At 39.8% G+C, this 17,191-nt stretch overlaps 1 protein-coding gene across 8 annotated transcripts in view; it reads right to left on the reverse strand.

The window, feature by feature from the left end:
* EXOC2 (exocyst complex component 2) overlaps positions 1 to 17,191 on the reverse strand; it is a 204,859-nt gene that overhangs the window by 47,401 nt on the left and 140,267 nt on the right. For all 8 annotated transcript variants that reach the window (XR_008525798.2, XR_008525797.2, XM_054556853.2 and 5 more), the window contains 1 exon segment: positions 12,526 to 12,642. Coding sequence is in view for 6 of the 8 variants with exons in the window: in XM_054556853.2 (XP_054412828.2) it covers positions 12,526 to 12,642 (117 nt within the window). In the remaining 2 variants the exon portion in view is untranslated.

Consider the following 17,191-nt stretch of genomic DNA (forward strand, 5'->3'; position numbering starts at 1 on the left):
TGCTGAAAGAAATTAAAGATGGCCTAAACAAATAAATAGGATGATCAATATTGGTAATTTTCTCCAAATTCAATGAACTCCTAAAAGGCCTTTTCTTGGTAAAAATTCACAGGCTAAAATTTATATATAAATGGAAAGGAACTAAAATAGCCCAAACAATTTAAAAAGAACAAAGTTGGAAGACTCATACTACATGATATCAAGACTGACTATAAACCTATAATAAATAAAACAATGCAATACTGGCATAAGGGTGGACATCATAGACCTAAACATAAAAGTTAACGTTACAAAACTTCTGGGAAAAAACATTCAGGACATTGAAGCAGGTAAAGATTCTGACAACATATGAAAGGCATTAAACATTTTAAAAGCTTGATACAGTGGATCTCATCAAAATTAAACAGTTCTGCTCAAAAGATATTATAAAAACAAAACAGCAAGCCATGCACTGAAAAAATATGTATGAGTGACAAAGTACTTATTTAGAGCCTTCTAAAAATCATCAATAGAAAGATGACTGATCCAGTTTAAAAATGAGCTGGGGTTAAACAAGCACTTCAAGAAACAAGCTACCTGAATGTGAGTATCTGAATATACAAGAAAAGGTACTTAACATCATTATTAGGGAAAGCCAAATAAAGCAACAATGAGATTGGCTAAAATAAACAAGATTGGTAATATTAAGTGTTGGCTAGGATGCAGTTTATAACCGAGTTTATAACCGACGGAGCGTACACTCAAGTTTATAACCGACGGAGCGCACGCTCGAGCTGATGACCGACGGAGCGCACGCGCGAGCTGATGACCGATGGAGCGCACGCTCGAGCTGATGACCGACGGAGCACACGCTAGAGCTGATGACCGACGGAGCGCACGCGCGAGCTGATGACCGACGGAGCACACGCTAGAGCTGATGACCGACGGAGCGCACGCGCGAGCTGATGACCGACGGAGCGCACGCTCGAGCTGATGACCGACGGAGCGCACGCTAGAGCTGATGACCGACGGAGCGCACGCTAGAGCTGATGACCGACGGAGCGCACGCTAGAGCTGATGACCGACGGAGCGCACGCTAGAGCTGATGACCGACGGAGCGCACGCGCGAGCTGATGACTGACGGAGCGCACGCTCGAGCTGATGACTGACGGAGCGCACGCTAGAGCTGATGACCGACGGAGCACACGCTAGAGCTGATGACCGACGGAGCGCACGCTCGAGCTGATGACCGACGGAGCGCACGCTCGAGCTGATGACCGATGGAGTGTACACTATGGAAAACTACTCAGAGTTCCTAATCAGCTTGCGCCACGACCAGCTATTGCACTTCAAGGTTTATATCCAAGATCAGTGAGTACAAACGTCCACAAAGAGACTTGCAAGAATATTCACCGCAACTTTATCCATAAAGGCCTAAAACTGGAGACAACCCCATGTCCATCACCATGAGAATGATTAAACAAAATCTGGTTATCCAAACTCAGCAATAAAAGAAAATGAATCACTGGTACACACAATTGGATGAATCTCAAAAAATTAATTTGGAGCAAAAGAAGCCAGATACAAAAGACAACAAACTGCATGGAATTCCACGTAAAGTTCTGGGACAGGCAAAATGATTCTCTGCAAACAGCAGCTGGAACGTTGTTGAGAAGGGAGCCTACTGAAACAGGGCACAAGGGAAGGTTTTGTATTTTCATCTGGTGGTGGATACTGGAACGTGTGCATATGTAAAAAGCCATCAATCCATAAGCTTAAGATTTATGTCTTTTACTGTAGGTAAATTACACCTCATTTTTTAAAAAAAGAAGGGAAAAGAGGAGTTGAAAATAAACAGATGTGCAAACAGTTAATAGGCAAATGCTACAAAAAGAGAGTAGAATGGCAGTATTAATGTGTGATAAGGCAGGACCAATGTCAGGAGTACACAGCTCATACTTTTTGTTACAAAGATTTAAACAGATAATTCAGGAAACTTGCATAGCACACTGAAAGCAAATACATAATAAATGCTAGCAGCTATTTCTATTAACTCAACAGCCTCATTTTCACTAACACCCTGTTCATACTGGCTGCTGAACATAGATGTTAACTGGGTCTGCTTGATTCCTGCTCAAAAAGCAAGGGTCAGATCCATCTACCATTAATCACCACCTGAGAGTGAGGAAGAAAGATTAACTTTAAAAACATCCTGACACTAAGGAAATCAGTCTAATAGGAAAGGAAGAAAAGAAAGCATTTATAAAACGATGTGTTTAAGGAATGCAGTGGTTAAACGGAAAGGGAGTGCTGAAGGGTCACTGATGGGGGCGAGAAAGGCTGCAGAGTGGAGATGCCTGAGGGTACAGTGGCCTTTTAGGGCAGGTGTCTCTAACAAAAACACAGTGCCTTCTTTAAAGAAGGTAACAATTTAATTGTTTACAGACAGTCCCAACTTAACGATAGTTCAACTCATGATTTTCCCACTTCACCAAGGTGTAAGAGCAATACGCATTCAGTATGCTCCCCGGCTTATGATGTGCTACATCAGGTTAAACCCACTGTTAGCAGAAAATATCTGGCCGGGCACGGTGGCTCACGCCTATAATCCTAGCACATTGGGAGGCCGAGGCAGGGGTTCAAGACCAGCCTGGCCAAGATGATGAAACCCTGTCTCTACTAAAAATACAAAAATCAGCTGGGTGTGGTGACGGATGCCTATAATCCCAGCTACTAGGGAGGCTGAGGCAGGGAATCGCTTGAACCCGGGAGGCCGAGGTTGCAGTGAGCCAAGATCGCACCACTGCACTCCAGCCTGGGTGACAGAGCGAGACTCTGTCTGAAAAAAAAAAAAAAAAGAAAATATCATAAGTAGAAAATGTGCTTACGATTATTTTCAATTTTGTAAGGGTTTATCTGGAGGTAGCCCCATCATAAGTTCAGGAATATCTGTATTCAGAAACAGACTTACTCACTGAATTCATACATATTAGCACTGAGGAGGGTCTTTCGAAGCATTAAAAAACTGTTGGTAATAACTTACAGAAGTAAGGCATATGCTGGAGGCAGAATTTTGGTGTAGTGGACAATACTCCCAAGATAAGCCACCGTTCTACCTTTCTTAGCAGCAATCATGTATATTCAACAACATTTTCATCTCGCGCACCAGGCATTGATTCCAGCCAGTGCTCCCAACGGACAGTCCTGGAGAAGAGATGCCTAAGTCGATTGTCATATTTCTCTAACTTCTTTACTGTTGTCTTCAACACAGTCACGATAGTTTAAAAGGTAACATCATTATTTTGATGTATTTTAATGTTTCCAATTTAAAATTTCCAATTTGTGATTTTAAAAACTTTTTGGTAATAATGCTTTTTAAAAATTATGCTTCCAAGAAAGAAAATAAACAACAAACAATTATTTTCATTCCAAACATGACAGAAAGACTGCCTTTAATTTGGCCATCTGTATAGAAATAAGGTCATCAAACTATCATCAGAACATCTATCCAAGTGAATCTGGATAACTAGATTCAGACAAATTAATTTTTTTTTAGCTCTTTTCAAATGGATGGCAGGACAGGTGGCAAACTGACATTCCTTTGTATTACTGAATCACAACTTGTCAAATGTGGGCAAAATAAATGCCAAGTAAATAACTAATTAAAAAAAAACTCTTAATTCCTAGGAGAAGTATTAACATAAAAAAGAAAACCACAGATGAAACAGGATATACTGTCACCTGAAACAGAAGGACAGCCCATGTCTCCAGGACTTGTTAGTGAGGGCTTCCAAGCCACACATGCGCACACCATGCCCAGCTAATTTTTTTATTTTTAGTAGAGATGGGGTTTCACCATGTTGGCCAGGCTCGTCTTGAACTCCTCACCTTAGGTGGTCCGCCCACCTCAGCCTCCCAGAGTGCAGGGATTACAGGCAGGAGCCACTGCACCCAGCCATGAATTTTTAATAATCAAGTTAGTCACCTCACATCGTATATATGAGGCTTCACTTGTTTGCTCCACTATTCTCAATAGGATAATCTTGTACTTGACGATAGCTTGTATTTGCTTTTCTATCTATACAGAATAATCGGTGAGACTTTGGAAAGAACTTTGCTGCTACTACAATCTCCTTCCCTGATCTCTGAAATTACACCATGTTAGAGTAAGTTAATAATTCCCCCTTACTTAGTAACAAAAAACAAAGTTTCTGGAGAAGAAACACAACTGAAATAACATTTCAATACACAGTAAATTTCAGCAAGATTAGACACAACTGAAGTAACAAGGGACAAAAAGAGAGAGCTGAGGAGATTACCCCAATCAGTACAGAAAATTAAAGATGAGGAGGAAAAAAAAAAGAAAAAATTAAGAGATGTGAAGAATAGAGTGAGAAGGTCTAACATACGCCCAATAGGAGATCCTGAAGGACAGAAAAGTGTGAATGGAGAAGAAAAAATATTTGAAGAGATAATGGCTTAGAAATTTCCAGAGTTGATTAAAGACATCAATCACAGCCAAGGGAACAAAAAGGCCAAAAACATAATAATACCAAGACACATAATAAAAATACAGAACAGAAAAGGCAAATAAAATATCTAAAAAGGAGCCAAGGAAAAACCTTACTACATTTTTCTCAGTAATCAAGAGATCAAAGTCCAAACCAAACAAACAAAAGGAATGGATATCCAAGACTGAACAACATAATCCACAAACCCAGTGTGATAGACATCTGTGGAATGTGGTATCCAAAACATAAGGACACGATCTTTTCAACTGAGGTAGGGTTTCACAAAACTGTCCACATATGAGCTTACAAAGCAAGCCTCAGCAAACCTAAAAACATGATATTCTCTGACCTCAGAACAATGATGTTAGAAATCTCCAACAAAGAGAAAACTAATTCCAACTACTCCTCTGCTCCCTTAACTTGGAAATTTAAAATCATACTTCTAGCCAAGGCTAAAATAGGATATTAAAATTCAAAACTAAAAAAACTGAAGAATAACTAAAATACCACTTGTTAAAATATGGGAAACACAGCTAAAAAGACACTTAGAGGGAAATTCACAGCCTTAAATGTTCATATTAAAAGACAGAAAGGTTTAGAATCAATGAACTATGTAAATAAACAAGATTAGAGTCCAAATTACTGCAAGAGAAAGCAAGGATATAACGAGAGAGCACTACTAAAGTCAAAAGTTGATTCTCTGAAAAAGACTCTGGCAAGAAACAAAGAATAAAAATACAAACAAGCGATAGTAAGTACAAATAAGGACCACATCGCAGCTGAGGTTGAAGTAATGAAATAAAACTATTATAAAACAATTTTACACCAACAGATTTGAAAATTTAAGCAAAATGGGCAAAGTCCTAGAAAAATATAGATGACTACAACTAACATGAAGAAATAAAAAAGCTGGATGGTTCTATAACCATTAAAGAAATTGGACCAGTCATTAGCAATCATCTCACAAAGAAAATACTGGGCATACAGAAAATACCATTACCAGAGCGTTTTTCTAAATATTCAAAGAATAAACAATTCCAATCTTATGCAAACTCTTTCAAAGAAGAAAAAGGAACATATTCTTTAATTCATGTTACAAACGAGCATGACCTACATGCTACAACATGGATATATCTCAAAATAATACTGAGTGGGAAAAGAAAGTCACAGAAAAACACACACCATATAATCTTATTTATGCTAATGTAAAAGTCAAAAAAGGTAATTTCAAACAAAATATTGTTTAGAAACCACACAGTTCAGAAGCAGTTCTCTATAGGAGAAGGTGGGTGGCATGGCTGTGCAGGGGCACGAGCGGGCATAAGGCCTCTGGGATGCTTTGTTCCTTCAGCTTGGTGGCGTGGGAGCACGTGGGTTCATTTTATCACTCTCTTACCTCCTACATTACGCGATATCTATTCTATTATATGGATAAAATATTTAACATGAAAACATTTAAAAATAATGTACATCTAGAAAAGAAGTGCATCTCCATTAAACTAATCATAATGCAATGTGTGAAATGCTGTTCTAGTGCCGACAACAAAGCATCAAAGGAGAAAGACAACGATATGGTGCACTCTGCACTTTGGGAATGGATGAGGAGAGGCCCTACAGCTCAACACAGGATGAGACACCTGCGTCTGAAGTGGGCTTTGGTGGAGGATCAAGATTCTGTGAAGTCCAGATTGACTGAGGAAAAGGCAGTCCTAGAAAAATATAGATGACTACAACTAACAGGAAGAAATAAAACAGCTGAATGGTTTTATAACCACTTAAGAAATTGGACCAGTCATTAACAGTCACCTCATAGAGAAAATATTGGGCCTAGAGAGTACAACACAAGCTACAGATAAATGTTCCTACAATAGAGCACCTTAGTAAGCTGGCATTGAATGTGTATTTATTGAATGAGTGAATCAACAGACAAAGTATATGAAATGTTCAAGGAAAGATGAGCAGGTGCCCAGGCTAAATGATAAGGTGTTGGAGTAGAGGGACAAAAAGCCATGAGAGAAAGACAGATGAAAATTCTACACAAACGCTAGCCTACGGAGCTTAGCTCTTCAGGCAGTAAGGAGCCCTGAAACTCAGGAGGAGGAAGAACAAGAGCAGCTCTGGGTTTTTGAAAGCCCATCCTGGACACTCTGGATGATACGCTGGAGAGTGGAAACATTTAGACATTAAGCAAAGCACCCGCTAGGAAGGTTCCTACAACACCATGGCTGTCGGATGACGCAAAAGGGCTAAGCTTGGACAGGAACAGCAAATTAGAGAGGTAGAGAAGGGATTTGGAAGATGGTTCAGGGGTTGAGTTGAGAAGAAAGACTTGGCAAAAACCATCATGAAGAATGATGTCAAGAATAATTCCCAGTAATGGATGAATGCATTTTTAAAATGTGGTGAATATATACAATAGAATACTATACAGCCTTAAAGAAGAAGGAAATTCTGTCGTCTGCAACATGGATGGTACTGGAGGACCTTATGCTCAGTGAAATAAACCAGGCACGGAAAGACAAATACAGTGATCTCACTTATATGTGCAATCTACAAAAGCCATTATCATAGAAACAGAGAGTAGAATGGTAGTTACCGGGGGCAGAGGGCAGCATGGGGCCGGGAAAGGGGAGGTGTTGATCAAAGGGCATGGCATGGTAACCACAGTTAATAATAATGTATATTTCAAAAGTGCTAAAAGATTTTTAATGTCCTCAACAAAAAGGTAAGTTGGTGAGGTGATGAATATGTTAATTAGTTCGACTGACTCTTTCTATAATGTATGCATAGATTGAACATTACATTGTGCACCATAAATATGCATAATTATTATTTGTCAATTAAAAATAAATTAAAAAAAAACAGAAAAAAAGGAGCCATTCCCAAGTTGTGGCTGAGTGATTCAAGTGGCTACTGACTAAGTCAGGGAACACACAAAAGAGAAGCTGTTTTGAAGGAGGAAGATGACTGGTTTGCCCAGGTTGCTTTGAAATCTCGATGGAAACTTCCAGGGAGGATGTCTGGTAGGCAACAGATCTAAGGTATCAGAATGACATGCAGGTCAAAAATGAAGAATTTGGGAATCACGGGCATCCGTCAGTGATGGGTAAAGCTGCGGAGGCAGATGAGGTTGTCTACAGAAACTACAGATGAGGTCGTCTGAGTATGAAGAGGAAGCAGACAAATCAAATGCTCAGAGAACAGAAATACAGGGGATGGTAAAACAATTATTTACATTTTACTGGCTTGGGTTCAAGGTTTTTGGCTTAGGAATGCCACACCCTACCCAACTGGAGAACCAGCTGTTTTACTCCTGATTTCCTGCACTTTCCAGCTTTCCAAAGAGATGTGGTGCCTTTCCTCTGCTCTCTGAAACAGCATCTGGAATGTGAAATCTTACGTTCTTTCTTGCTTTGTGAAACCTTTTCTCAGGTACTTTCTGTATTGGGGAGGTAACACTTTGTAAATTACAAGGTCTCTGAGTCCTTCTGATGGTGTATCTCTCTAAGTATGTATGTTTATTCTTTCCCTTCCTGTTTGTACAAGAAACTCAAGGCAGCCAAATAGGGTCAAAAATTAGGCTCAGTGTTTTGAAAGCAGAAACACATCTGATCAAGCTGTAATTTCTGTCTGTAAGATCTTAAACTCTGAAACAGATTAATTTACAACTTATTTATTACATAAAATAGCCTCTAAACAAAATTTAGCTGATTTTGTTTATATGTATAACACAAGGAAAATGAAACACATAGATATAGAGATAATACAGTAGTGAAGACACAAAACTGTACTCATTCACATGTAGGTATTCAAATGGTTTCCAACTTGAAATTTAATTATATTCAAATAAGCTAAAATAATCAAATATGTAAAATACAGTATATGCAGTTAAAGCAATGCAAAACTCTTTAGATAGAATCAGCTGCTCCGTATAAAGGAACTTCCCTAGACATATAAGAAAAAGGAGCTGCCCCTCCACACCTTTCACGCTGGAGTTTCTGAAAAAGATTTACAGGCTTAAAATAGAACTTCAATTAAAAATTTAATGCCAGGCTTGTTTAATGTCTACAGGTTTCATCAGGTGAAAATCTGCAAGTATACAAATTCTGAACTAGATGCTTATTTTTTAAAGACTGGGACAGATTAAAAAAGTATTTTATATATGTAAAAACACTGCCTGGAATTATGTAATTATACCTACCACAATAAAATTATACGCTGAGTTTATTAACCATACAGCTCTGGTTTTCCTTTCTCAAAGGTATGAAAGAATTTGTTTGGTGGCAAATTTGGTTCGCACACTTAAATTGCAACTTACTTGCAACATATTAACTCTCTAAGAGCCTTCAAAATTAGCTCTTCTAGAATATAAACAGTCAATAAACAGAAGAAAAAGCGCTAACCTCCTAAATAGAAAAAGGCATGCAAATTAAAATACAATGAAAGCCTATTTTAACCTATTGAATTAAACATCGTAATTAAAAAGATGACAGAAATGTGATGAGATCAGCTTCCAAAAAGCTATCTGGCAATATTTACCAAGTATCTTTGGGGCTGTGAATCTACTTCAGGATTCTATCGTGAGGAAGTAATTAGACATGTGATCAAAGATTATCTTCACTTCTCAGTAACAACAACAAAAATTAAAAATAACCTTAAGGTTACTAGTATGAGAGAGGTTAAAAATACTATGTATACCCATATTATCAAATGTTATAAAGCCATAAAACACATTTTACAAAAATATTAAATAAAAATGGAAAAGTACTCACAATAGAATATATTCAGTAGAAAAATACAATGTCAAGTGAATTCAGAAAAATGTTTCTTTTTTCTCAAATTCCTTTTCACCATGTTTCATATTTTTATAACATATAGATAAGATATATAAGGTCATGGTTACTATAAATATTAAAATAGTAGTGTCTACCTTTGGTTGGTGCATTATAGATTATTTTAATTTTTATTTTTTTTTAAGACTTCCCAATACTTCTCTTTTTAAAAATAACGGTTGGGTCTTACTTTTATAAGTTGAAAAAAAAAATGCACGACTGGAGAAAGACATCTCCAGGACTTGAGCAAAAGCTAAATGGTACGGGCAATATTAATGAAAATGCATGCACATGGCAGGACGCTCCCTGTTGGCACATACTGTCTGGATTCAAACAGCACCCGAGTCCACCAAAGGTTTATAATGGGGCTTATTTTTAAGGAGGAACCTTGTAGAACAAGATGATTTGGATACCCTGATCTCATGAATTACCATTCAATGTGGTTTCATAAAGGCCAAAACAATTTACACTAATCAACCAGCTTCATGTCCTATTTTCACTTCTTTGGTGTACAGGTGACCCTTGAACAACATGGGTCTGAAATCCTTGAACAACATGGGTCTGAAATACGTGGGTCCACTTATACATTTTCTTCTGCCTCTGCCACCCCTGACACAGCAAGACCAACTCCTCCTCTTGCTCTTCCTCAGCCTAGTCCACATGAAGATGAGGAGGATGAAGACCTTCATAATAATTATTCACTTCCACTTCATGAATAGTGTTAATATATTTTCTCTTCCTAATAATTGTCTTAACATTCTCTTTTCTCCAGCTTATTACAAGAATACAGTATGCAATAGATACACAAAATACATGTTGATGCGCTGTTTTATTCACAAGGCTTCCAGCCAACAGGAGGCTACTAGTAGTTCGGTTTTGGGGTAGTCAAAAGTTATACTTAGATTTTCGACTGCACAGGAGGTTGGCACCCAACCTCTGAGTTGTTTAGGGGTCAACTGTATTATCATGAGACCAATTTTATCTTTAAGATGCGTGGTGCTGGACCAGAAAGCATTCTGGATTTAGAATGAGAAAATGTAACTTTGAGTCCTGCCTTGCTGTGCTCTTACAGGTCAAGTCCTTGACCTCTCTGGGCATCTTTCCCTATGAAGATTATGGAGCTGATGATACCATCCCTGATTTCGTGCACCAAATAAAAGTGTATGTATAAAATCATTCTAGCTTCAAATGTCACCGATCATTACATTTTAATAATCCCCTAAAAACATTTATTTGTCTCCTGTTCCTATATTAAGACTAATTTATCTCCATGTTCCAAGGTGAGGAACAGGTGAAGAGAATGAAAAACTGGCCGTTTCATGCCTCTCCTGGCATAAGTACCAGTAAGAAAGCAGGAGGAAATATCCCCGGAAGAAACACTTGGCCATCCCTGGCTCACACCAGAGGAGCCTGAGAGGAGGTCTCACGCCCAGTGACATGAGGACCCCCTATGAGAGACCCTCATCTTCAAGTGTGGAAACAGAGAGGGAATGAACAAGCCATCCACTGTGACCTGTACCCTGTGACTCTTCTGGGATCGACGTCCCTAGAATTATTTGTCTTTTGGATGGAAAACTATGAAAAACAGTGGCAGAGTCAGCAGACCTTTCCTTTTGATGCCAGAAATAGACTTTACTTGGTTGGAATCATGAAATTAACAGATTCATAAATTAATAAAATCAGTGCAAATGTTATCTAAATCTAGTCTACTATCTATTCATTTTAAACACAACTGAATTTCAAAATATTCAAGATGGTCGATGAAAAAAAAATCCGAAATCTGAGTGGGAAAGAGCCTACCATTTATCCTGCTAAATCTCCAGATCCTTTGTATTATCTCGGTCTCAAAATGATCTGGACAAAGACAAGGAAAGATATGAAAAAAATCTTTTTAAAAATTAATTTAATTCTACTTCTTAATGATATAAAGTGAAGCAACAGTTCCTACTTAGTACTGCAAAAAACCTAGAGAAAACCAAACTTGCTTCTTTTACATGCAATTCCTAATCATTTCACATATTTTAAAATGATAAATACCATTTCTCCAATAAATATATTCATGTCATTATTGTTGTTACATAAAAACAGAGCAACCGCCTTCTACAAACAGCCACTTTCTTACTGCAAGACAGCACCTTGCAATTCTTAACACAAAAATTTCTGGAAATAAACTAGACATTTGGCCCCAAAGGCTTAAGTCACAACATTTCTCATCAGGATGATTAATCTTTACGAAAAGGCAGGAAAACAAGACAGGGCCGCCCACTTTGACATTTTCATTCTTTGAAAAAAAAATCCCAATGTAGTTCATGAACTGGAACCACCATTTATAAAAAGTAGGTAACCCTGAGTGCATGTTGATTATAAGATTAACCAGATCACTATCGTTCTCATTCTTCGCATTGAGAAAACTGTACTGACATTAAAAAGTGGTACTAGCATAGTTTTACTGAGAAATCTGATAAACCTTTGCCCAGGAACCAATTAACCTTAATAACAAGGTGACTTCATTTTTTCCTTTTCTGCTTAGTTGAAAAAAATATAAACAACAAAGTGTAACATTAAAAAGAAAACTCACTCCATTAATTTCTACTGGACTCCCTTTGGCCCAACCTTTCTGCATGCAGTGATTGGAAAGTGGGGAGGACGTATTTTTCAGGTAGGATGCAGAGCACCCTGCAGCTGTTCTGAGCCAGAGGGTGTTTGTGCACGTGTGCATGCGCAAAGCAGCAAAGCAAAAGCATCCTTGAGGTCATACAGAAAGGGAGAGAGGAAGGAGAGGTGTGAATAAGCAGGAAGAGGTTTTTCTGCAGGCTCAGGGAGTTTGCTGCTGGCTGTATCTAAAGCGTTCACCTAAAAGAAGTCAAATATGAGATAATTCTGAAAGATCTGGGTTTGCTGCCTTTCCCTCCTTATTTTCTTCCCTCACTTTTGAACAGCTCAGGTGAGGAGTAAACCAGCTCTAACCTTGAGGGAGCTCTGCTCTAGAGAAAAGAAAAGAGTATTAAATTAACCATTCAAGGTGAACCATGGGAAGGAAGGGAATCATCCAAAGATGGAGCAGGGTGAAGGCGGGGAAGCAGTGTGGGTGTGGGGGCGGCACGCAGAGGGAATGGGCACTGACAGCAGAAGAACACAGGCTACAGCTTGAAAACTGAGCTAGTAAAACCACCAACTTGTGCGTTTTACATGAACTCACTTACCTGTGTGATTTTTTCTATTCCCTGGAAGTTGTGCTTTTCAAAATGTTCTGCGATATTTAGGAAGGTGTGACGTTCTAGATAGCAGCAATTACTTAGGACTATCAAAAGGCGCTGTTCCTAAAAGCAAAACAGATTTTTAGAAAATCACCTTTACAGTGCCAGAGAGAATAGCTGATTAACACTTGTCAAGTTTAATTATAATCTCTGCTCTTTGACGTCAACATTCAATGCTTTGCTTTTCTTGGCTGCTTCTTTCCCAATATTATAAAGAGAAACACAGTAAAATCCTGCAACTCTACTATTTGCTTATAATTACATGTAATACACTAAAGAATCAAATATTTCCTTAAGACTTAACAGCTTGGATGGAAAAACAGACTGATAAAATCCCGTTAACTAGGATCAGCTGGGAACTGGGATCAGCGTTTCTTATGAAAAGTGTTCTACTATATTGTTTACTTAATACTTTGTATACAAGAAAAGGCTACAGGAATATTTTTAATAACTATTTACATTTAAAATGTAGACACTGTTATAAAATAGTTTATAAATTTTTATAACCTGGAAGAGAATTATACTGCCATACATCTGTATGACGGGCTCCTTTAAATACCTTAGGGCATTAAGAATTGTTTGTGTTTGCAGAAGAAAACAAGGAATAATCTCCCTCTAATGGGGAGTGAGGGTCCCTGAGGGTGGAGGACTCCACCTTAGGACGTGGTCAGTGTTGCCAAGAGGAAGGGGTACAAGCCAGTTACTTCTACATTCTCCAGGGTTCTGTCCACCTAAAGTAATTTCTTACGAAAACTACCAGACACAAATGCTGATAAATACAGTATCCTTTCACAGTTCAAAACTACCTGGTAAATAAAATTCCAGGAATTGCCCTTATGCTGCTGGTGTGGTTCACGGAGGCACCGACCCACCGCCCGCTGGGTTCTTCTCTGGAACAACTTTGTTCTCCCACCAGCGGGCGGCCTTCTCTGGAACAACTTTGACTAATCTAGAGCCTTGAGTTAGATCCTTTGACTAAACCTTTGGCAAAAAATACTTTCCATCACATACTCCGCATGCTCTTTCTGTGCATAACCAGAATAACTTACAGGGAAGTAATTCCATATAGTAAATGTGGAAAGAGGTTCATATTTTTTTGAATATGTGAAAAAAAGATAACATCCTTGAATTTAGTTGCCGAGTATTTTATATCTCCCAATAATTTCATTTAGCTCAGCAGTTTCCAAAAACTTTCTAGATTCTTTTATTTTGAATGTTCCCATCTTTATTCTGGCAGAGGGTGTAGCCTATTCACTGCCTGTTTTTAGGCATCAACAAATGTAAGTAAAAGGCTTAGGGAGTATTAAAGGGTCTTCAAACAAGTGAATGGCCTTGAACTACTCTATAGCTAGGAAACGGGGCACAAGACAAGGTAAACAGGGTTGTATTATGCGTAATACTCCTCCACGTTTCGTGAATAAACGGCCAGAAGGATAACAGTGAATAAGCACTGGAAACTCGCCCAGGTGAGGGAGGGACGAGGACACCACATTCCCCTCCAGTCCCTGGGCCTGGAGTCACCATGACGTAGTCCCTGTAAGGACAAGGAGGAAGTAAACCTCACATTTCATCAGCTGCCCTCAACACGCTGTTCGCCTCAAAAACCTCAGCTGGTTGCTCAGTTTTGAAAATCAATCCTTAGTTACTTTTTTTCCTTCCAGAGTCAAGCCTCCTTATCTAGCAGAACTGAGCCTGCCACATCTTCTCTGCCCTGTTAATTCTCTTTGTTTTTCCCATTGTAATTTGCATGGCTCTTAAAAAACAGAAAAGCTATTTGAGTGATTTAAAGTCGTACTCCTATAAGTACATTTGTTGCTCAAATGTAATCATTCAGATGCAATAAAGTGGAAAGAAAAACTGAACAGCACAGACTCTCAACCGTGGATGACTAATCAAAAGCTTATTAACAACTAAGATGGAGACGCACATTTGAAAACAACTCCACCTATCAAATGTAGCACGTGCAGGTGACGAATACGGTCTTATATTATTTCAGTGATCCCCCACAGCATCTCTGTGATGCAGGTGTCACCATCACAGTTTTGTTCAGGAGAACCCGCTCAGTGATGTGCCTGAGGTCACACAGGATGCGAACCAGCGTCTTCTGACTCCGAATCTAGATATCTTCCTTACCACAGCTGCTTCCCTTCTGGATAACAGAACAAGACCCTAAGAAGATTGCACCAAATCTAACGAGATAGCTTTCAATGGAGAAGACAGAGGAACTGAATTTGGTCACAAAAAAACACTGGAGAGTAAGGCAGGAGAGAGGAGGCCCTGCAACCTGCAGAGGCACATGTGAGGTGCCTGGGGGGATAGCTGAGAACAGGCTCAATGGGAGTCAGCTGAGAGCTGCAGCATCATGGGTCACAGGGAGTCCAGGGCTGACTCCTGTGCTCCACCCACTGGAAGAGGCACAAGAGCAGGACCACCCCAAGTGCAGGGACACAGCACACCAGGAGGGAGTGCCCAAGGATTCAGAGTGCCAGCAAGGGGAAGACTCCAGCAGTCTCCATTCGGGAGGCCCTCTCCTGCAGCCCTGTCTCCACAGGACTCCCCTAGCCCGCTGCATTTCCATCCTCCACAAGGCCCTCAGCCCTTGAGGCTGCTAAGCATTCCTTTGTTTAAATGAGATTTTCCATCCCTCTCAGGAGTGCTGCTCTATCTGGATTTCCTTCCATCTCTCTGATTAACCCTTTTCAGGGCAAACTGAGGCTCTCTGCTACTGGTGAGCCCATAAATACTGGCACCCTCAACATTATTTTTCTCTATTTGGCCCTTCTCTCATCCAATGAGGGTAGGGTTCCCCAGCTTCCCTCGCTTCCTCTCCGTGCCCTGCTGGAGGAGCACAGAGTGCCTTGGTGGCTCTGACTGGGCCAGCTGACTGCCTTCCCCTGCAGGCTTGCACCCAGGTGGGGACCCTGACCTCCCAGGCACTGATGAAGCTCTTTAAGCTATAGTGGAAAACATTGAGAGATCAACCACGTTGCTAAATAGCAGAAATCAGCCTCGCCCTGAGGCAAACGCTTTAAACCCTCCTATAAAGTCCACACCCAGGCCCCCTCATTGCCGACATACCTAGGTAGGACATCGCTGCCTGCTGTTCCTTGTGAGGACTGAGTGCCGCCCCCTCTGTGTGTCGTTCCCTAATGCTTTGCACCGATCACCCTGCATTTCACGCTTCTTTCTTTGGAATGCCAGCTGACCTCATTTCGGGATGGCTCGGGATGGCCTGCCACCACTCTTGGGGCGACTCCACCTGCAATTCTGGCTGAACAGAAGAACTAGCATTTTTCTTTTGTTCAGCCAGAATTCTTAGTGTTCTTATCTACTCCCAGGCCTTATATATTGCTTATGTACTGCTGATTCACAAATCTGTATCTAGATTTCTCTCCTGGGATCTAAACAAGGACATTCAATCACCCACTGGATATCTCTACCTGTACGTCACCCATTCAACAACAACAACAACAACAACAACAACAACAAAACCCAGGTTCTCTTGAACCTGTTTTTTCCCTGAATTTCTATCTCAGTGAATGGTATCATTCTCTACCTACTCATCCAAGGAATTGAATCTAGAATAATTTTTTAAATTACTTTGACCAAACTATATTTTTTCTAACATACCAAATCCCTTATTTAGGTATTCATACTTACATATATAGTAGAAAATTTGGGTCAAACAGTTTTACCTTGAGACAGACAGACACACAACACAAACACACACACACACACACACACACACACACACACACCCTTCAAACTCATGACAAACCAGAGAGGGTTATTTATTATTATTATTATTTTTTTGAGATGGAGTCTCACTCTGTCACCCAGGCTGGAGTACAGTGGAGCCATCTTGGCTCACTGCAAGCTCCTCCTCTTGGGCTGAAGCGATTCTCCTGCCTCAGCCTCCCGAGTAGCTGGGATTACAGGCACCCGACACCACACCAAACTAATTTTTGTACTCAGTACAGATGAGGTTTTGCCATGCTGGCCAGGCTGGTCTCGAATTCCTGACCTCAAGTGATCCACTTGCCTCGGCCTCCTAAAGTGCTGGGATTACAGGCATGACAACCATGCCTGGCCAGAAAGGGTTATTTTATTTATGATAGCTAGAGTTTGAGTTTCAACAGATGAATTTCTACACGTGATAATATATGTTTGTGAATCTCCTTAAATACATGTATACATTTTAAAAAGTATGTGTGTATATTTACATATGTATATATGCAGTGTATGCATACATCTGTTTGTGTATAAGTGTGTGTGTGTGTGTGTGTGTGTCTATTTGAGGCTGTGCCCAAATAAAAGGCTATGAGGGAACTTATAAAACAGAGAAAAGCAGAACTACTCTGGTTGAAGGGGCAAGAGCTGTGAGGGGGATGGGCACCCTTGTCCTCTGCCTGCTCCCCAACCCATCCTGGCAACTCTCAAACACCAGGGAACTACAAGGGCACCCATTTAACACTCGGAAACCACACAGATGCAGACAGTATATGGAATGACTGAAATTGCAACTCCAGCTAAAAATGTTAATTGTGAAATTCATATAAATTATACTTTCCTGAAAATTTCACATAATAGAGCTCCAAAGCACAGCACAGTG

The sequence above is a fragment of the Pongo abelii genome, chromosome 5 (assembly GCF_028885655.2).
Source record: "Pongo abelii isolate AG06213 chromosome 5, NHGRI_mPonAbe1-v2.0_pri, whole genome shotgun sequence".
NCBI lineage: Eukaryota > Metazoa > Chordata > Mammalia > Primates > Hominidae > Pongo > Pongo abelii.